This window comes from Buteo buteo, chromosome 22 (assembly GCF_964188355.1).
Source record: "Buteo buteo chromosome 22, bButBut1.hap1.1, whole genome shotgun sequence".
Lineage (NCBI taxonomy): Eukaryota > Metazoa > Chordata > Aves > Accipitriformes > Accipitridae > Buteo > Buteo buteo.
Window position 1 is genome coordinate 15,761,384 of NC_134192.1, and position 20,853 is coordinate 15,782,236.

Sequence of the window (20,853 nt, forward strand, 5' to 3'; positions counted from 1 at the left end):
AAAATATAATTTTGCTTTAAGAGCTTATGTCCCTAGGTGACCAGATGAATCAGGAGACTGGTAACATTTTGCAGAGGCTGCAAATCTACCCTATATCTGTCTGCGGTGAATATATTATGATTTAGTGGGAGCAAGACTTATCTGCCAACATCAGCACTGCTAGCAAATGAGCTAGGAAACAACTGAGAGGGACTCCAGTGCTTTCTGGGCCTCTGAACTAGAAAAGCAGCAGCACCCTCACTTAAGCAGACACAACCCTTTATGCTAGAAGTCAGTCTGGCAGTGGCAAAAGACTGGGAAACTTCCACACGTCAGCGGTGATTTTGGTAGGATGGTCCTGCTCACACCACAGGGTGCTCGGGACAAGCAGACATGTGAGCTCTGATTCACCGGAGTCCTTGGGGGAAGTCTGCGTCTAAGCCAAAGAAGATAAAAACTATCATCACCTAGTCAGGAGCAGAGTGGGCATGTAGGACCTTCAGTGACCAGGCACAGGGCTCAGCCATGGGGTACTGGGGAAGCACTGGGACCAGTCTGTGCTCACTCGGGTGTGAAATGCATAGACTACCTGTTGAGCAGTACACAGAAGCCAGAAAGTAATCCAAGTAATTCAGTCGTGTATGGTTTTACTTTAGGAAATCCTAGCAACTGTACTATCTGCTGTGCTAAAGAGTCTGCCATTCGTAAGGATTTTTACCTATGATTTCCTCTTCTTCCTCACATGGGTTTGGCTTTTGGGACAACTGGCCCAGGGGCGATGTTGGGTATAAGTCTGTGGATTTAACAGCCCAGTCCTTACAGAGCCGGCCATTACAGTCCCTGCAAGCCAAAGCACGCTGCTTCCACGGCAAGGTGAGACGAGCCCTTGCTAGTGCTCACTGCCACCCCGGTGCTCGTCCCTGCCTGCAGCCTGGGAAATGGCTGTGCCAACCCTGGGGAGAAAACACCCGGGTCATTTGTAAACACTAGTTATAACCTATATCTTTTGCCTCTGGAAACTTTGTCCCGGTTACACCCAATTGTCCTCTTGCCGATCTCTACAAGCAGCAAAGATAACAGCATTCAGCCCTGGCCAGGCTCTGCAAAGCCCCGGCAATACCCTGCAGAGTCAGGAGCCAGCGTAACCCCACCGGCACCTGCCAGCCAGCAGTAACATCTTCTCGTTCAGGCTCTGTCTTGGCCAGTGGGTTTCCTGATGCTTACATGAGACCTTCATAGCCAATATTGTATGTCTCCATGGACAAAGGCAGGCTGGGCTGTGCCACTGTGTGGCCCCAGCCTCCCGGTCTGGGGGCTCTACCAGCCTCTGAGAGGCCACTCTGATGTAAAAGGCAAGTGGGTTTGGAGTGGGAAGGTCAAGATCACTGCAGTTAAGCTGAATGTTAATCATCATGTAGACCCGACTAAATGCCAGAATTGGGCTTTTATTTGAATGTTCCTCAATTCTGCAACTATGTAATTTCCTCTGCCTAATAAAACATGAAGTTGTGCAGCTGCCCTCAGTTACTGGCAAACTGATACACAATTCAAGATGCTTCTCAATAGCATTTTTTTCCCAGTTTCTAGAGCCGTCTGCCTTTCTAGCTAAGGTTACATCATTGTTGTCTTTAATAATTTAGAGACCATCCTACTTACTCTAATGCAATCGTCATGTTTGGCTGTCAGTTAGAGCAAGAACAGTGAGCAATGAATTACAAATCAGTAATTTTCTGTACTACTTATTTGCCCAAATTCTTCGGGATTCAGAGCTTAAGTTGTACGCTGGGCTCATGTTTCCTTATTTTTAAGAGGAATCAGAAGGATTGCTCATGCATTTCCAATTCGTCTCCTTCCTGTCGTCCCAGCCCTTCTGCTGGTTTGGCTGAGAAGCTTCATGATTTTTTAAGGGCACAGGAGGACGTGGCCCCCACACCACACGCATGTGCAAGGGCAGGTGCGTGTGTGCGTGCCTGCATATGCACAACCACCTCTGTGTCAACCGATTTGACAATGGTAGCTGTCTCATATATACTAAACTTTTACCTGTTTTACAAAAATAAGTGCATAGATAGAGAGCTCTAGTTTCTGTCGCTGCTTTGGGAAAGGCTGTGCTTGTTAGAAGTCAGAGAAGACTCAGAAAAAGAGCTGTAACCCAGCTAAGGGTGCCAGAGAGGAAGAGGGACAGGAGGTCAACACAGAGAATGTCGAGGGAAGCCTAAAGTTATAATCAGCCTGTCATTGTCACACATATTGATGAAGGAATACTGCTTTGGCTCAGAAACAGGTAGTTATTTCCGTGCAGATATTAAAAGGAAAAGCACTTTGGGTTTCAAAGGGAAGCCTCTCTCCTCCGTGAGTTATTGCTGTCTGATCATTCATAATTTGATGGCAGAAGATAAATGACTGGAAGATCACATGGCAATTTATTGGAAGCAAAATACAAGGAAAAGCAAATAAGGAACCATATAATTTAATTCCTGTTACCGGCTCATTACAGAAGTTAATGGAAAAAAATGCTTTAAAAATTTCTTAGCAATTCGTCTAATGGAGTATCCTAATTCTCTTGCCATCTGATTCCCACTATTACCTTCACTCTGGTTTCCCCCTATGGCCAGGCTGATGGGGAAAAAAATCAGACTCCCTCCTTTCTTCTCTTCCCCTGCATTTTTGCTTGCCTTTATTAACCGAGCGTTTTGACAGCGTTTAACAGCAGGGGTAAATATTTGCGTCAGATTTATGGGCCTCGGTTAGCGCATCACCTGAAAGGTCACAGTCGGCGCGCTTTGGCTCCGGCCACCGCCTTGAAAAGAGCAATCGTGAGACAAGCAGAAAAACCGGGCCGAGTGCTGCGGAGACACCGCTGCCCCGTCGGCCACAGCCAGCGGGCGGGCAGCACTGCCACCCCCATCTCCCACGCCTGAGGGGTGCAGGGGTGCGCGGCGCTGCACGCGGCGCGCGGCGCTGCACGCGGAGCCCCCCGCGCGGCGCGCGCCGGCCTGCTCCGCGAGGGGGCGCCGCGAGGGTGGGGGCACGCGGCTCGGCCGCCCCGCGCCCTGACGTCACGCGGCGGGGGGCCGGCTCGGCCGCCGCGGGCCCCGGACCCCTCCCTCCCCTCTCCGCTCGCACTTCCGCCCGGCAGGGGGCGGGGTCGGCGCCGGTCTCGCGAGAGCCGCGCGCGGCCCCCGCCCGGCCGCCTAGCCCGTCCTGCCCTGAGGTGGCGGCGGCCGCCCTGCGCTGCGCTGCGCTGCCGGCGGCTGGGCCCGGCCCGGCGCGGCTCGGCTCGGCCCGGCCCGGCGCCGTCATGGCCTCCGACAGCGACACCGAGGAGTTCTACGATGCGCCCGAGGACGTGCACCTGGCGGGCGCCTCCCCCGCGCCGTGAGTCCGGCGCGGCCGCCGCCCTGCCCTCCTCCCTCCCTCCCTCCTCTCCCTCCCTCCTCTCCCTCAGCGCGGCCCTGAGGGGAGGCGGCCGCCCCCGACCGCCACGGCCGCCGGGGCGCTCCCTAGGGGGGAGGGAGTGGGGGGCTGCCCCGAGCCCTGCGTCCCCACGCCTGGAGGCACAGGGCTCCGCGCCCGGGGAGCGAGGTGCTCGGCCGCCCCGGGCGCGGGCAGGCGGGGCTGCTCTCGGCGGTGGGTTGGTTGAGCGAGTGGCAAGCCCGAAAGTCAAGAGGGTGCGAAGAAATCGAGCAGTTCTCGATGTACTTTCTAAGGCTTGTGGGGATGGCAGTAGCCATTGTCTCGATGAGATCATATCTGCCTTCCTTGGGCAGGCAATATGTAGTTTTTAGAAAAGACGTGCGGAGGTGAAATCGGGACCGGCAGAACCAATCCCTGCAACGCGATGACAGGTTTTCTGAGGAAAAAGAAGAGAGCGAGCTTCTTCAGCAACAGGCTAACTGTTGCTGCGTGTAAAACAACTTCTAGTGTGCTCTGTCATTTGCTTTTAATGGTGTTGCTTTGATGCTTCTTGTATTTAGCCTGTGTACGGTTTTGTGTAGTGAAGTTTTAACCGCATTTTATAATGTAGATTCGTAGTGCTGTTACCTCAAAGCTAACTGTGTCACCGTATTGTTGATGTCAGCCAAATACGCTCCCTCTTTTTAAATTGTAAATATCTCTTTCCGGTTGTGTGCTAAACAGGTTATGGCTTGTATCAGTTCTGTTTTTCACGTAGTCTGTACCAAACCTCTCTATTATTTGACCTTGTAGGATGAGGTTTCGTGTAGCTTGTTCAAAGAGTGGTAAGATGTGGATTGTGGGATCCATCTATCTGAAGCTTTAATAATTGACTAAGGGCTTGTGTTAATTTGGGTGTCAGTGGTCACTGGATGCCTAGAACAAAGGAAAGACTAGATCTTTTCTCCTCACCCACACATCCTGTATCAAAGCTTTTCTGAACTTAGCTTTTTACGTAGCCTGGTGAAAAGCATAACTTAGCATACAGTTCCGCAAGATGTGGTAAGACAAATTAATAGTGCTTGTGCTGAAATGAGGTTTTGCTCCAACTGCTTACCTTGTTCTGGCACTAGTGATCATCAAACTCTTCTTTGAGTTGCTTTAACTCAAAGTAATTCAAACAGCTGAAAATGAGAAATGGCAAAAACAGTCAACAACTTAAAACAGCTGGAACCTGACAGGGTGGGGACGAGAGAGGGTGAAGGCATGGGATTTGTGTGGCTAGAAGCCACAAGCAGGAAGGGGGAACCAGACCTTTTGGTAGAAGTGAGCCATTAAATCTGGCCCAACTGCGCATCCTACCTTCGATTTGATACAGGTAATGCCGTATGTCCTGACTTTGCAGGTTTTGCCCACCTGTATCTAAGGAGAACTTGATAATATGAAGCCACTCACTAGAAATTAAAATGGAAGCTGCTTTTAACTTTTATATTGCTCTTCCATAGCCTATAAGGATGCATCATTGACTCAAGTCAATAGAATTCTGTCAGCTTGAGTCAAGTAAGGAGGTGATCTCAGAGGGCTTAGTTTGCAATACAGATACTGAATCTGTAATTCAGACTGCTATTGAATCTGTGCTAATAGTATGGAGAGTATTTTCTCTAAATAAGTTTTGAGATTTCTTAAGAGCTAATTTCACATTTACATTGGACGCTTCTTGGAAGCAGGCTTGTAGATTGTAGTTTTGAGACCCATGCATGTGTAATGGCATTGAATTGGGACCCACAACAAAAAAAAAAATCAAAACCTTGTTGTGGGAGAAAGGGCAACTGAAAACAAGGGCATATTGCCCTCTGCAGTTTGAGGCATTTCCTTGTGCTTTCAGCGTTATGATGATGAGCAAAACCACTTGGGAATCCTTTTTGGCAGCATATGCTATAGCCAGTTTTTAGCAAAGTGGTGTGATATATTTGCCCCCATTAAAAATGTGGGGTTTGTAGCTTCCTCCCCCCTGTCCCGAGTTCCATGTGGGGAAGTTTAATAACTGCTGATATAAAAATTCTGAAAGTGGTGACAACTGTTTATGTAAACTTGCTGACTTCTATGCTATTTATTTGTTTTATTAATTGTCTCGTGATGTGCAAGAGTGGAATTTTCAAGGTGGATGTTGGCTCCCAATTCCTACTGTCAATCAATAGGTACTGATGCTTAAATCAGAAAAAATTACAGAACTTGTTACAAAATGTTTCTTTCAAGTGATAATGGGCTGATGTAGCTCTCCTGGATTGATGACTTCCATAAGGTGAAGTGTGTTTAAACCAGGTGTTTGGAGACTTGTGTCCCCTCTGGCTAGGCCTGTATGCTTCACTTCTGATTTAGATCTTGCCTTTTACATGTAATTCTACTTCTCACAGAATGTGTGGAGAGTGTCCATCTGTTAGATAAGTAGGTCCCAAACAATGTCTGTTTCTATATGTTTTTCTAGATCCTTGAGAAAAGATCTAGGTGCCTTTGTGGACTGGTCAGTGAAGGCATCTATTTGTTGTATAGCTAGAGAAGTGGAGAGGGAGAGGTAGTGTGACAGAAGATGCCCTTATTTAACCTCTGTCACTCTGCTTTCAAAAGACTATAACCACAGAAAAGATTTAGAAAAAGAGCCTGAAATTTAGAGGCATGAACAGTCCCATGAAGTCGAATGTCAGTTTTGAGAGAAGGACAATATGAAGGCACACTTGTTTGGATGCAGGCATGTGACAGACCCTCTTATATTTTATTTGTAAGAAAAGTGATCTACCTGCTCTGAAATCAAGAACTGCCAAACCTAATAGTTTGAACATCATGCCTAACAGTAAGAGGCAAGTTTGTTTCTAGTGCACTCATATGCTAAAAATTATGAGAAACCAAACAAAAGGCACAGGATTCAAGAGTTGGTGTAGATAATGGGAAATGTCCTCTGGTACCTTAATTTATATTACTGCATTCTAACTTAAGTAGTCATGTCTTTTTGAAGTTGCTTTGATGCTTTTCCTGAAGAATCTAGTTTTCTTCTGGGTAGGAAGCTAGATAATGTTAAGTTGTGCCCTGTTGACACATGGCACATGCTTAGTACAACTTTTTTGTTCATGTGTATTTTAGCCAACATGCAAAACCTATCTTGGCAGCAAACAGGTGGTGTGAAGTGTTAGTTATGTTGCTGTAGTGACTTGCAGCACTGCAGACAAGTTTCTGTGTTCTGAGTTAGCTGAAGTTCCCGGACGCTTTCCAAGGGCAGCCCAGACAGTGCATTGCAGTAATGAATCCTTGTGGTTTTGAAGGTGTGGACTGCCACAATGAGCTGCAGCAAGAATAATGGTAGCTTCCAGGCCAGCCATAGGTTAGAGGGAGGAAAACATCATGTGCCTCTGCAAGCTGAAGGACAGCAGTAAATACAGTTATGGGATGGTTGTTGAACCTGTATGTTCTGTACAGTGTACTGCTACTATATATACACTTTAAACCTCTTTCCATCTGCCTGTTAACACACCTGCTCTGTAACAATGTACATCCTCCCAGGAAAGCAGGCAGTGTGCAGTGTGGTTCTGGGATTTGACCAAGGCCAGTCATTCACATCATTGTGTTTTGTTTTGGTTTAGGGGCTAAATGTTTTGTTTTCTGTCACAAAACTTAGCAACAATATGTTGAAAATGCGAAGCTTAGTTTGAATAGGTACTAGGCTGGAGCTACCTGAGAGTGGGAATGGCAGCTTCCCAGAGTCTGGCTAGTATTAGGATGAATTTGACAGCTGAATAAAAAAAAAAAATTCTTCAGGAGTTTATTTGACTTTCAGATTAATGGGCATCTGGTTATATTTGTGCAGGTGAAATGGGATTTTTCTTTGAATTTTGTTTAATCTTTGTAGATAACCTTGAGCCCCTCCTTTGTTAAACTGGTGTTACAGTGGTATCATGTAAGAAAACTTAAGTTAGAAGTATTTTATGTGAAAGCAGTCTATAAGATCTATTGTCATAAATTTTTAAATCCCACTATTTACTAAACAATCATACTAGACAACAAAATTAGCCTTATGTTTTCTGTGGCATATGTCAGTCTTCATGTTCTGCCTTATAACCCTGTAAACCTACAGATCTTTCAAAGCAAAATCAATGTTTGATCACTGGATTGATCTTCATAGAAAACTTTTCAGACACTTTTCCCACCATATATACTTTTTAAAAAATGCAAGCATTTCAGATACTGTGTCCATAAAACTAGTGGCCTTGAAGTAAAACTGAGTGGAGAAAGCTAATGACTTCAGGTGGTTGGGAAGGCAAGACCATTCCAGAGTAATGTTGAACTACAAGAGACTTAAGTTACCAAACTTATTCTGTGACTGACTTTGTCTTTATAAATGTAATAGCACATAAGCAATAACTAATCACGACTAAGGGAGTGATGGTGCTTGTAAACACATAGTTCAAATAATCTCAGGCAAGCTACTAAACTTACTTGGCTATATTATAAACTGATCCAAAAGTGGTGTTATTGCCAAATAGTTGTGGAAGCTTTGCAGTGGTTTAAAAGCATGTAATTTCAATGAGAAAGCTTCACCTTAATGTAAGACATGTATGTGTGCTGTATCAAGCTGTCAGCACTGTTATAGTCTACACCTCCTAGCTCTGTAACCTTTATCACTTGACCAGCTTTTTCCCCAGGTATTTGAGTAAAGCATGAGAGTGGGAAATAACATCTGTTTTGGTTTGAGTGCTGATTTTCCACAAAACTAATTAGCTAAAGAAGACTGAAAGGGTAGCAATGTCTTTTGAAACTCATATTTTGTGTTACCAGTGGAGGAATGATTTGCCTGTACCAGAAGTGACCTGCTAATTGGTGGGAAGTGTCACAACAGAAAACTAAAATATCTATTTGCAGTTGAGGGATTTGTATTTTATTTAGGCCGTAACATCTAAGCAGTGCCTTGTATGACAAGACCCTACACCTTGCTGAAGCCTAGGCATTAATGTTGTAATTATAAATATATTTAATTGTTAAAAGTCATCTTGCGGACTTAATGAACTGGAACACATTTCTGCCACTATTTCTAAGGAAATCCAAGAGTTGATACTGGAGCTGAAAACATTTCAGTAACCAGAAATTCAACACAGGCTGTGGCCTGTCCCAGCAATATATTTTGGAAGACTAAAGATGTGTTTGTTTTTGAGGTCAAAATACTGATTTTGCTCTTTTTTGCAGATTGGGGTTAGTGCCTCCTAGGAGGATTATGCCTCAAAATAGTGTTACAGATATTGTGCATCTTAAGTGTCAATATCTAGAGAGAAGCATCTAGGTTTAAGGTGTTAAATTAGTTACAAATGATACAGTCTTTATACACCAATCCACTGTACTTCCTTGTGTACTTACCTCTGCTGGATAAATGTGATCTTTTCTTTTTATGATGAAATGCTTTCAGACAGTAAAGAGAAGAACTGAAATTCTTAAAATGAAATGGAAATAGTTTTCTTTTTCAGAAGGTAGTATCCCTTGAAACCATCGTTTTGGAGGCAGGAGGGGCAAACTAGACAGAGATTTCTGTATTTGTCCATGTTGCTTGGTACAAGGTGATACTCAAAGCTGTCGAGTGTCACTGACCTTGGTAGCCAGCTGGGATGCTTGTACAATCCAGGTTGTAGTTAATTTGGTAGTAAGCTTTTAAGGAAGTATTCTGTAACTTGGTCTCTGCTTGTGACTGACAAACTAACAGAATCGTAGAACACCCCAGGTTGGAAAGGAGCCTTGAAAGATCAGCTGGCCCAATGTTTCAACTTCTTTATATATGAGTAAGGTCCTGTAGTCAGAGTAAGCAGTGTGACTCAATATTTAAATGTCTTCTAGAATTCTGAAATTCTTGTGGAAAATGTAAGTTCAGGATATAGTAAGACTTGACAGTTCACTGATTGAATTGAGTGGTGACCTGAAGAGAAGTAATTAGTTGATACCATTCCCCTAAGATACCCTGTTCTTTCATGTAATTAGTGAAATGAGAGATTATGTGTCAGTGGATGCTAATGCAAATTCACTGCCTCAGAGTATGCATTTTGGCAAGTAGTGCAAAACTAGTTCCCTCCTGTTACAATGTAAATACTTATATTTATACTAAGTGTCATGATTAGAAACAAGACCTTGCTTTTATTAGGGAGGCTGAAGGACAGAATGGCTACAATAGTGTTGACTCTACAGATTAGTGTTCAGGTGCTTGATGTGCAAGATGCTAGAGCATTTGCAATTCTGCTTTGTGAGTTTTGGTTTCTTTGATGTCCACCCTGTGCTTCTGGTACATGCTGATTTTAAATTCTCTGTAATGCGAAATGTTTTTAAATGTGTACTTGGAATAGCATCAGTTTGTTAGAAAAGGGTGATAGAAATATGATTTCTAGAAGATTCAGCTGAGAAACTTTCAGGGATTGTAGAAGCTGTGGATCTGTGCATTGTAGACAGTTGGGCACTTGGAGCCTTTTATGTAAAGGAATGGTATGAGAAACATTCACTTTCTTGCTTGTCTGAAGTATCAAGTATACATTCACTGTAAAGGAAGACTGTACTATAGACTGTTTAATATGAAACTTACTGTCAAGAGGTTTTCTTTTTTTCTTTGAGCTCTGCCTAAGTCTGTCTTCTCTTTCTAACAGGTCACCGACAAAAGTTGGATCCCATGTATTAAAGGTGAGTTTCTTCTTAAAATCAATCACATGTTTGTTGATGAACACAGTATTGAGCATTGCTCTCTAAAGTAAATGAGCTACGGTAGCCCTAACATCTGCACAGACAGGAAATTATATGCTTTCCTTGTTCTAAGTAGCAATTGTTGTGCTTATGTCTCTTGAAGTTCCAACTTTACTTTTATTTAGGGTATGTTAACATGTCTTGAAGCTAATATTATTCTGAAATGTATATGTGCAATCTAATTGCACTCTACTTAATTACTAGACTACCCTCTTTCAAGTGATTTGTGAGTAGTAAGCAAGTCTCTGCAGCACTTGGTTTTTGGTCTTGAATTATGTGAAATAGTTGACTTTGCTCTCCTCTGTCTTCAAAATAAGAAAAAAAATCCTAGTGTTTGTACTTCAAAAGCCTCCCCTCTAGGTTATTTGAAGATAAAACACTATATTTAGCTTAATGAGACGGCGTTGCCACTTCCCACGCAGGTAATTGGTATGCTGCATCTGTGCATAGTGACAGTGCAGCTGACTCTGGCACACATTAAACAGGTGAGAAGTTGGAACCTTGTACAAATAACACATTTCCTGGTCTCAAAAGGGCCAAAGGTGATGCTATGCAACACTTTTAGAGTAAAGAAGGCTTGACATTTTGTCTGTAAAGTGTTGGAAAATCATAGTGAAAATAATGTTTCTGATTTGTCAGCAGTACTCTGCTCTGAATCAATAATCTTTTTACAGAGACGCCATATCTTATGGTATCTCTTATGGAACAGAGACTTATCCCCTATTTTGTGTTCTGTTTAATGTCCCTTTAATGATTAAGTATTACATATGTAAGCCTTTCGGATAATGTTGCTCTATCATTCTGATTAAACCCAGTACAATCAATGAATTTCAAAACTGTCTTGACTGAATCATTAGCTATGAAGGTTTGTATGTTGTTTGTAGGGTTTTTTTATTTTTTTAAGTATCTTCCTAAGTCACTTGTTCAAAACCAAGTTTTTGAAGGTGGAAAAAGTAGTTGCTTCTCTGCTTGGTACTGTATCAGTTTAGTGAATGTGTGACTAATAGTATAGTTTGTCTAGGAATGTGTAAGAAATATTTCCTAAGTCCAAAGTTTAACAGGTGTGTGAGTTTAATGTCAACAAAATTAGAAATTAACATAATGGGCTTCTCTAGACACTGATTACACTTAAGCATTTAAGTCATCGTACCTTTGAAGACAGATTTTAGTGATAAAGTAAAGTAGAACTTGCATTTAGATTAGAAAAACTTTGTGGAAGGAGTGGAGAGGGAGGAAGAATTTTTCTATAATTTCAGCTGTCCCTGCATGATATGCCATTTCTTGAGGTCAGAACTCTTAAAGATGGGTGTCTAAAAGAGTTGTGTATATTTTTCAAACATATTGTAGTATGTTAGTATTCCATAAAGGTTCTGTTTGACTAGCTGAATGTTAAGAAATTTCTCCTTAGGCTTTTTAAAAATATTTGTACTAGGTAGTCACTCTAAATCTTGTCAAGGTCCAAAAAAATAGGGGGAAGGTCTTCCAAAATAACTGTTTAATAAGGAGATTAGGTATCTTGTGCATATCCAAAGCTGTATAAGCAGAATTAGATTAATAGCCTAACAAAAATAGTTTATAATGGTAACAGCTAGCTTTTGGGGGCTTTAACATTGTGGGGAGACAGTTGAGGATAGTTGAGACTGCTGACCTCAACAGAAGAGAGTTTTGTATCTGTAGGCAGGAGGGAGGAGTAGAACAGCAGTTCTGTATCTCAGCTCAGGGAATCAGTTGAGATGTGCTTGTTTTTTCGTAGTGTTTTGAGCTAGGTAACTTAATTCTTTGAGCAGTTGTGAGGAGTTTGTCTCTTTTGTGAGACAAATACAGGCTTTTATCTGCAGCTTTGGTCACCAAATAGACTGTGCAGGATCGTCAAACAGTGGAACAAGTTGCATGGAGATGATGTGCAGTCTCCATCCTTGGATATAGTCAAAACCTGCCTGACTGGACGCATCTTTGAGCAACCTTTTCTAGTTGGCTCTGCTTTGAGGACTACAGGATCTCCACAGGTCCCTCCCAACCTCAAGGATTCTATCAGATTCCCCTTCAGATATTGGTAATACGTATGCTTATAGGCAATGTGATCAATAGTTCATGTAAAATAGAAGGCATATGATGAAGTTCCAAACAGACCATGCTAACTGAGGTTAAAGCAGGCTTCTGGTTATACCTTCTGTGGTATAAACTAGTTGCTTTTCTGAACCTAAGATTTTTCAGGAATTGATGAATATGTTCACTCACAACTAGCATATTTTCAGTCCTGTTTTAAGACTTTGTATGGAATATCATACCTAACATGCCCAAAATGTAATCTAAAATTCCACTATTCCTAGGGCTGCCTATCCTAAGTATGATTTATTTAATTATTTTTTTAAAACTAAATAAGACTTAAAACTGTTACAAAGATTTACTACATTACTTCAGCACACAGGGCCACCTTTATTGAATTGCTTTTATTAATTCTTTGTTTGGTAGGATATGCCAAAGTGTTGATGCTGTTTGCGCATCTTGAAACCATACTTCCTAAACTGCAAGCTGACTTCACATCAGTAGTATAATATCCTGGTAGTGTTGATTATACATATATACAGAATGAATAGTATACTCAGCTTTGAATATTGATGCAGTCTTTCATCAAAATGTTCTGAAATGTTCTTGTTTTTTGTTTAAATCCTGTCATTTCATTTGTTCTGCTGCAGATTATTTAGATTTTGGAAAGATCTGCATGCAGATAACTGATAGCAAAAATAGACAACATGCACTAGGAATAATTGTAGAACATAAGATTCCATGTCAGAGCCTCAGAGGCATATTTGTGACCGCTTGATAGATCTGCCTGACTTAACCTGGAAATTTCTAAAAAACTTGTACTTATAATACAGTTCTTGCATCCTTTCCCACAACCCGATAAAGAACAAAATATTTTAATATGGATTTTCTTTGCTGCAGATTATTAAATGTGTATGTTTCTCTAAACTTCATGCTACCTTAAATTTTATTTTAGTTGAGGCTGAAACCTTTCAAAAGATAACTGTCTTTTCTGTTCAATAGTACACAGGCTTTCTGTATGGTTGTGTGAAATATTCTTGTGTACTGTGTATTACTGTTTAAACATCTATCTGACAGCAGTAATGTGTAAAAATGTAGCAGAATTCTTGTTCTTCACACAATTTATATAGCTGATGTAGCTATATTTTTGTTAGATCATCTTACTAAAGGACTTAGTACCATCATCTTACGGTATCTACCATCTTTTTTCCATAGGATATGGACAGCAAGCTACAAAAAGCTGGAAATGAAACCTTTGTACAAGAAATGAAACAAGATGATTCAAAAGAGGTTAGTTAAATATTGCTTTGCACTTCCAGCATCACACTAGAAATATTAAATAAATTAATAACCAGTCTTTGTCCTGAAACTAACATAGGTTAGGATTTGTTGTTAATGTTAGTAAAGTGTCCATCTAAAGGGTAAATATCAAACTAAGTGTTCTAAAAACATGTTTAGGATTCACCAGTTTTGAATTATTTGTGTAATTTACAGTATCACATTTAGTAGCGCATGACAACTCTTCAGAGTGAACATCTTTTGTTTCCTAACTTTCTCTCAAAGTGTATTAAAGAAGAATGGAAATTAGTTGTTTTGGTTTTGTATTGGCTTTGTGTGGCAAGGTTTTGGTAGCGGGGGGGGGTTACAGGGGTGGCTTCTGTAAGAAGCTGCTGGAAGCTTCCCCCGTGTTCGAGAGCGCCAATACCAGCCGGCTCTAAGACGGACCCGCCGCCGGCCAAGGCCAAGCCAATCAGCGATAGTGGTAATGCCTCTGTGATAGCATTTTTAAGAAGGGAAAAAAAGTTGGGACAGAAAGAAAACGGCAGCCAGAGAGAGGAGTGAGAACATGTAAGAGAAACAACCCTGTAGACCCCAAGGTCAGTGAAGAAGGAGGGGGAGGAGATGCGCCAGAGCAGATTCCCCTGCAGCCCGTGGGGAAGACCATGGTGAGGCAGGCTGTCCCCCTGCAGCCCAGGGAGGTCCACGGTGGAGCAGATCTCCACCTGCAGCCTGTGGAGGACCCCACACCGGAGCAGGTGTGTTCCCGAAGGAGGCTGTGACCCCGTGGGAAGCCCACGCTGGAGCAGGCTCCTGGCAAGACATGTGGATCTGTGGAGAGAGGAGCCCATGGAGCAGGTTTTCTGGCAGGACTTGTGACCCCGTGGGGGACCCACGCTGGAGCAGTGTGCTCCTGAAGGACTGCACGCCGTGGAAAGGACCCACGCTGGAGCAGTTCGTGAAGAACTGCAGCCCGTGGGAAGGACCCACGTTGGAGAAGTTCATGGAGGACTGTCTCCCGTAGGAGGGACCCCACGCTGGAGCAGGGGAAGAGTGTGATGAGTCCTCCCCCTGAGGAGGATGAAGCGGCAGAAAATAATGTGTGATGAACTGACTGTAAACCCCATTCCCTGTCCCCCTGTGCCGCTGGGGGGTGGGGGGGTGTAGGTGGAGAATCCGGGAGTGAAGTTGTGCCCGGGAAGAAGGGAGGAGTGGAGGGAAGGTGTTCTGAGATTTGGGTTTATTTCTCATTACCCTATGCTGGTTGATTGGTAATAAATTGAGTTAATTTTCCCCAAGCTGAGTCTGTTTTGCCTGTGACGGTAATTGGAGAGTGATCACTCCTGTCCTTATCTCAACCCACAAGCCCTTTGTTATATCTTCTTTCCCCTGTGCAGCTGAGGAGGGGGACTGATAGAACAGCTTTGGTGGGCACCTGGTGTCCAGCCAGGGTCAACCCACCACAGTTTTATTTTTCAGTTATACCTATTTCTGCACCTAGGTCTCCAAAATTTTTAAACAAAATATATTTTGTGTACAAATGAGTTCTTGTGAGTGTTGTACAGACTGATTGGTAAGTGTGCCCTAGAAATGCCTACTATTTAACAGCAGAATGGTTTTGGTTTTGTTTTTTAGATTATCGACAGTATTATAGAAGAAAGTCAGAAGGCACAACAACTGGATGATGATTCTTTAGCTTCTAGAGGAAAAGAACTGACTGTTCCAACTTCAGATGCAAATGCTTGGATTTCTGGAGCAGGTATCATTAGTAGTATTCCAGAAGTATTAGCTGCTAAAATATCATTACAAGAAGACCCTAGAGAACCGGTGTATCAGAGTGTGTGTAAAGACACTGAATTGGAGTCAGGGAAGCTTTTGTTTACTTCTGAGCAACAGGAAACTCATAACCTAACAAAAGTAACAAATGCAACTGACCATAAAATGGATGAAACTGAAGCACAAGAAGAAACATCAAAAAATGAGGACATAACAGACAAGAAAGAGGCAAATACTTTAGAACAAGTGGCTTCAGATTTGTCTACCAAAGACCCTTCTACAACAGAAATGCCTCCAGCAAAACCGCCAAGGCAGCTTACTGTAGAACCTGATATAGTTGCTAGCACAAAGAAACCTGTCCCAGCACGGCCACCACCTCCAACAAATGTTCCGCCTCCAAGACCACCGCCACCTGCAAGGCCAGCTCCACCACCCCGGAAGAAGAAGAGTGAACTGGATTTTGAAGTGCAAAAACCTGTTTTAGAAGGCAAGTATTCTATTTTAGATGGGTTTAGTTATCTACATGGTTACTATTTTTGTGGTTTGAGTGAAGAATCGTTCAATCTTGTGATTTTAGTTTAGTTGACATGTAAATGAGGGGAAAAAAAATTCTTCAACAATCTTAGCTTCTCACAGTGGAGAAATACCCTTTTGCATTACAAGTGTTCCTAATTCGTAGACTTTCTTGAAAACTAATGCTTCCTACCAAAACAGCTACTTTTGTAGCAAGGAGAAGTTGCCTCATCAATACAGAAACTAAAAAAAGTTACACAGTTCAAATAAAATGTGTGCAATCTGTGTTTGCATAGAAATACAAGTCAAGATGTAGACTGAGGTCTCATGAAAATGCATAATCCTGGGTTACTAGGGAAATGACAAAAAAAATTGTTAATAAAACTTAAGAGGACTAGGTGTGAAATTGTTCTTGTGCCTCCAGCTATATGTGAAATATATAATTGATAAGGCAGATTTGGTGGCAGTTGATGTTTAAAAAAATTGAACTTGTCAGAGTGTTCAGGAGTGTAACTATAATGTTAGGATTCTAACAACCTGTAGCCTGTCTATGGCAAGTGTTATGCTTTTCTTTCTAATATGAATCTCTCTTCAGTTTCTCGAGAGAACTTCACAGCTGGTGGTCTTTTAACTCCAGGTACAGTGACAGAGGGTGTGCCCAAAGATTCTCAGCCTTCTTTGGATTTGGCAAGTGCAACTAGTGGAGACAAAATAGTCACTGCACAGGTATTGGGAAATGGTTCTAAGTTCAATAACTGTAATATTTTCTGTTACTTTAGTGTTACAGTAGAGATTATGTATTCTATGTCTGCAAAATTTCAGGAAAATGGGAAAGCAGCTGATGGCCAAACAGCAAATGAAGTACTTGGACCACAAAGACCCAGGTCAAATTCTGGAAGAGAGCTCACAGATGAGGTATTAATGAATGTGGTCTGTACATAATATGTTCTTGTGCTTGTTTTTTCCAGTCTGTTGAATGAATTGGAGTAGTCGCACATCACTTCTTGTTCTCTGAACCACTACGTGCTGTGAGTAGGGATGCAAGTAGGAATGATGGCATGCTGGCTTTGTCCACCTAAGCACTTTGTGGTCCCTGAGTCATACGTAGTATTAATATTTGAAAGTGTGAGCTGTAATAGATCTGAAATGGTATGAGTTTGTGTCTGTAGCTGTGCAAACACATTACAAGATTTCAGCATGAGGGAACACCAGCAAACTTGGCGTTTTGTCACGCATCTAAAAGGGGAAGGAGTCAGCAATAGGAGAATGATTTTGCTAATATTAAAAAATAGTTTCTTCAGTTAATAACTTCCATTAATCCTGATTATGTTATTGGGCTCCTGCCAGTTTTTATTTGTGTTTATCTGTGTATAGCTTTTTTAACTATTGCTGAACAGATGTATATGTTCATGAGATGCTCCAAAAAACCCTTTTCATTTGTAGTACTAGTTAGGCTTAAATGTTTTTTCTCTGTAGGTAAAGGTTGTCTTTGACTAAATCTAAACTACAGCTGTTAGAATATCTGAAAGTGGAAGACTTCAATGTCTTTTAATTACATAATGTTTGATATTAGCATGGAACATGTCAGACAGTGGCTGATGTCTAGCTGCATTTCTGATTTATGAAATTGAAGCTTGTGATGACATGTAATTGTTCATCTGCATATAGTGGTTGATAATGTTTGCACTAACACACTAAAGGCAATTTTAACTTAGTCTTTATAAAATAAATATTTAGTGAGCTACAGAATTTCCCATCAAGATGAATAATCTGTAAGATCAGGTGATTTCTATTTTGCCTTAGGTTTTGGAGTCTTATCAATCACCTTGATTTCACATCTTATTTTTTCCATAGGAAATTCTAGCAAGTGTGATGATAAAAAACCTTGATACAGGTGAAGAAATACCCCTGAGTTTGGCAGAGGAAAAGTTGCCAACAGGCATTAATCCCCTAACTTTGCATATCATGAGGAGAACTAAAGAATATGTCAGGTATGAATGATGATAGGTTTCAGCTCTTTGATACCGTTGCTCTCATAGTTTTTGCATACATGGAGGCTGCTCTTATGCAAGTAAAGAGAGTCCCAATCCATCTGACTCATTTGAGTGCTGATTCCCAGTTCTCTGTGAACTAGGCTGTTTATTGAATTCTTTTAAGTTAACTAAAAGTTGATGATATTGCTGGAAATTAACAGGCAACTATGAAAATCCAGCTGAACTGCAGTTAGCACTTGATGTGCTAAATGTCATTTCTGTACTGAATTAAGCACAGTTTCTGTTCAAGTATTATATGTTGTTCATGCTACCACCTCCTGTAGCTTTTTTCAGTAGTAGTAATTTAGTAGACTTTGGTCCTCTGAAGATCTGTTGTCATCAGTATAGCTGACTACTTTGAGGTTTTCCTGCTCTCAACAGAGCTTTAGGCCCTTCTAATGTTTAAAACTGAGTCTGTAAACTTTGATAGAAAAATACAGTTTCTTAATGATCAGGAAATGGTGTCAGTCTAGTTGTTTTTTTCAAAGGCCTAGATTTATGTGAATTTATACATCAGTCATTTTTTAGTTTTTTTGCATTGCTGTATTGTCACTGAAAAGCTCACTTCTGCAGAACTGTACTCTTCTGTTTCAGAATTAACCACTGTTAGTTTATTTGGTCTATGGAAAGCAAGGTTTGAGAGCAAGGTGGCACGTTACCAGTTCCTAGTAATGTAATGTATATTGTCTGCTCTTAGCTTTCAAAACGTCACAGTAAGCTTAAGTTTGATATTTGTGGAAAGGAGTAATGTATCTTTGGCATCTAAAGAGTGTATACAGTTTTACTATCAAGATGCCGAAGAATTTAAAGATCTGTTTTATTACTTGATTAACATCGCATCTGTGTTTTTTCCAATGTGTTACATGAAGGGATAAAGATGGATCCTAAAATGCAGATCTTGCTTTACTAATGTTTCATTCAATTTAGATTTGTTATGATTTTGTATTAAACAATCACTTCTGTATTTCCTAGTAACGATGCGGCGCAGTCTGACGATGAAGACAAAATGCAGACACAGCAAACTGATTCTGATGGAGGAAGGTTAAAACAAAAAACGTAAGATTCTGTTTCATGTCCCTAAAAACAAAAGGCAGGTTTTGTTCTAAGCTGAAGCTTCTTTTCTGACTTCTGAACAGCTTACCTTTTAAGTACAAGTGATACCTGAATTTATATAAGCCCCTTGCTCTGCAGTTGAACTGAAGATTACATGACAGCTGGCAAATTAAATGCTTATTTTTAAGAAGCAGTAATGGAAAGAGATAATACTGGATTTCAAATCAAAACTATTGATTCATAATAGCAAAAAATGAGAATATGCCAGTGTTGCATGTTGAAAAAGTGCTCTTGCTTTTTAAGGACACAGCTGAAAAAGTTCCTTGGCAAATCTGTAAAGCGAGCAAAGCACCTTGCTGAAGAATATGGTGAACGTGCTGTAAATAAAGTTAAGAGTGTTCGAGATGAAGGTAAGTGACACTTTTTTTTTTAATAAGATAGTCTGTTTATCTGTGGGCTTCTAGGAATCAAAGCTGGCTGAGGGACATATACTGCTGTATTCTACCACTGTACACTTGATGATGTGGCTTTTTAGAGTTAAAGCTTGTAGCTTGGTAGGCATTTTGAGACTAGCGGGTTACAAGGATGACTTCGTGTAAAGTAGTAGTTGAGAGACCTTTTCAGCTAAACCGGTTGAATACTATAATCTGTTAGAAAGCTGTCTAGATACCAAAATGTAAACTTTTTTGGAAAGTTATTCCAGCAAAGGTAGAAGTGGGGGTTGTCGTCATTACTTCAATAAAATCAGATCGTTTTCTGACAACCAGTGCCACCATTAGAATTCTCATATAGCTTGAGATCCTGTTAGAAGATTTCCCAACTACAACTGAATTCTTCCCTTTGTGTTTCATCAGTGTTTCCTTCAGACAGACTTCTAGTACTGCAGTAAGCCAGTCTAACCACAGCCTGAGATAAGTGCCACAGAACTGCTGCACTTTAGCATCTTGTGTTGCCACTGGCTGTTTGCCCCAGCTCTTTTGCAATTCTTATGCTTTGTGGGCAAATCACCAGGCCATTTCAGTGTATTCAGTCGGAAGAAACCAATACAATAATTTTCAGCACACATTAAACTGACAGAAATCACTTAGCACAGGGTCTGCTGAATGCAAGACCCTGTGCAAAGAAAGGGGCAGAACAAAAATGGATAGCAGTTCTTATTTTGAGTGTTTAGTGTTTGGATTCACTGCAACACAAAATTAGTGTAGATGTATTTTTAGACCTTGATGCAACAGTATTTTTGTTTTGCTTTAAGATCTTAAAATTACCTATAAAAAATTGCTAATTCAAGACTAACCTGCTACCAGGAAAGTATTGGTAAATGCTTACTAGTAGAGTAAATGTGTGCTGCAATATGTACTGTTGAATTTGCGTTCCTCTTAGTCTTCCATACAGATCAAGACGATCCCTCTTCCAGTGATGATGAAGGGATGCCATATACAAGACCCGTTAAGTTCAAAGCAGCACATGGCTTCAAGGGACCTTATGATTTTGAACAAATTAAGGTTGTTCAGGATCTCAGTGGAGAGCATATGGTAGGTTTCAAATTTTATCTGTTGGTTTTGCTGAATCTGTTCAGCCTGAGATTCAACTTTTAGTTTTCATCTACTTGGTGACCTCCAGAATGACTCTCAGGTTTATGCTTCTTGAAGAGCAGTTTCATTCTGGAAGACAATATTCTGGCAAGAAATGAAAATTTGGCTGGTTTGATGAGATCTTCAGGAAAAAAAAAAATCTGTAGATACTTCAGGGATTCTCCAGAGCTTTTCCTTGACGAGTTTTGGTATCAAGTGGTACTTGGTTTCTTGGTTCCTGCAATTACAAATTTAGGCTGAAATAGGCTATGTTCCACTACCAGAACTGAGCACAGAACAGCAAGTTTGACTTACGCAGCAGCAAATAAACTAGTCTACCTGTTAGAATATGAACACAAGTATTGGACAGAAATACTAGACAGGTTCTGGAGGCAAAAGTGGGGAGACATTAATGGGGTATGTAGAGCAGAATGGTAAGGAGGGGAGAGATA

At 41.3% G+C, this 20,853-nt stretch overlaps 1 protein-coding gene across 4 annotated transcripts in view; it reads left to right on the forward strand.

The window, feature by feature from the left end:
• The first annotated feature begins 3,168 nt into the window (after positions 1 to 3,168).
• Positions 3,169 to 20,853, forward strand: part of WDR44 (WD repeat domain 44) — a 28,866-nt gene continuing 11,181 nt past the window's right edge. Inside the window, exons 1-10 of one of the 4 annotated variants that reach the window (XM_075053696.1) lie at positions 3,169 to 3,357; positions 10,038 to 10,071; positions 13,393 to 13,467; positions 15,091 to 15,718; positions 16,340 to 16,470; positions 16,567 to 16,659; positions 17,599 to 17,735; positions 18,750 to 18,833; positions 19,134 to 19,240; positions 20,211 to 20,362. In XM_075053696.1, coding sequence (XP_074909797.1) covers positions 3,281 to 3,357; positions 10,038 to 10,071; positions 13,393 to 13,467; positions 15,091 to 15,718; positions 16,340 to 16,470; positions 16,567 to 16,659; positions 17,599 to 17,735; positions 18,750 to 18,833; positions 19,134 to 19,240; positions 20,211 to 20,362 — 1,518 coding nt within the window. In that variant the 5' untranslated portion in view covers positions 3,169 to 3,280. Of the gene's footprint in view, positions 3,358 to 5,451; positions 5,574 to 10,037; positions 10,072 to 12,010; positions 12,185 to 13,392; positions 13,468 to 15,090; positions 15,719 to 16,339; positions 16,471 to 16,566; positions 16,660 to 17,598; positions 17,736 to 18,749; positions 18,834 to 19,133; positions 19,241 to 20,210; positions 20,363 to 20,853 lie in introns of those variants that run through there. The other 3 variants (XM_075053695.1, XM_075053694.1, XM_075053697.1) reach the window with 3 other exon arrangements.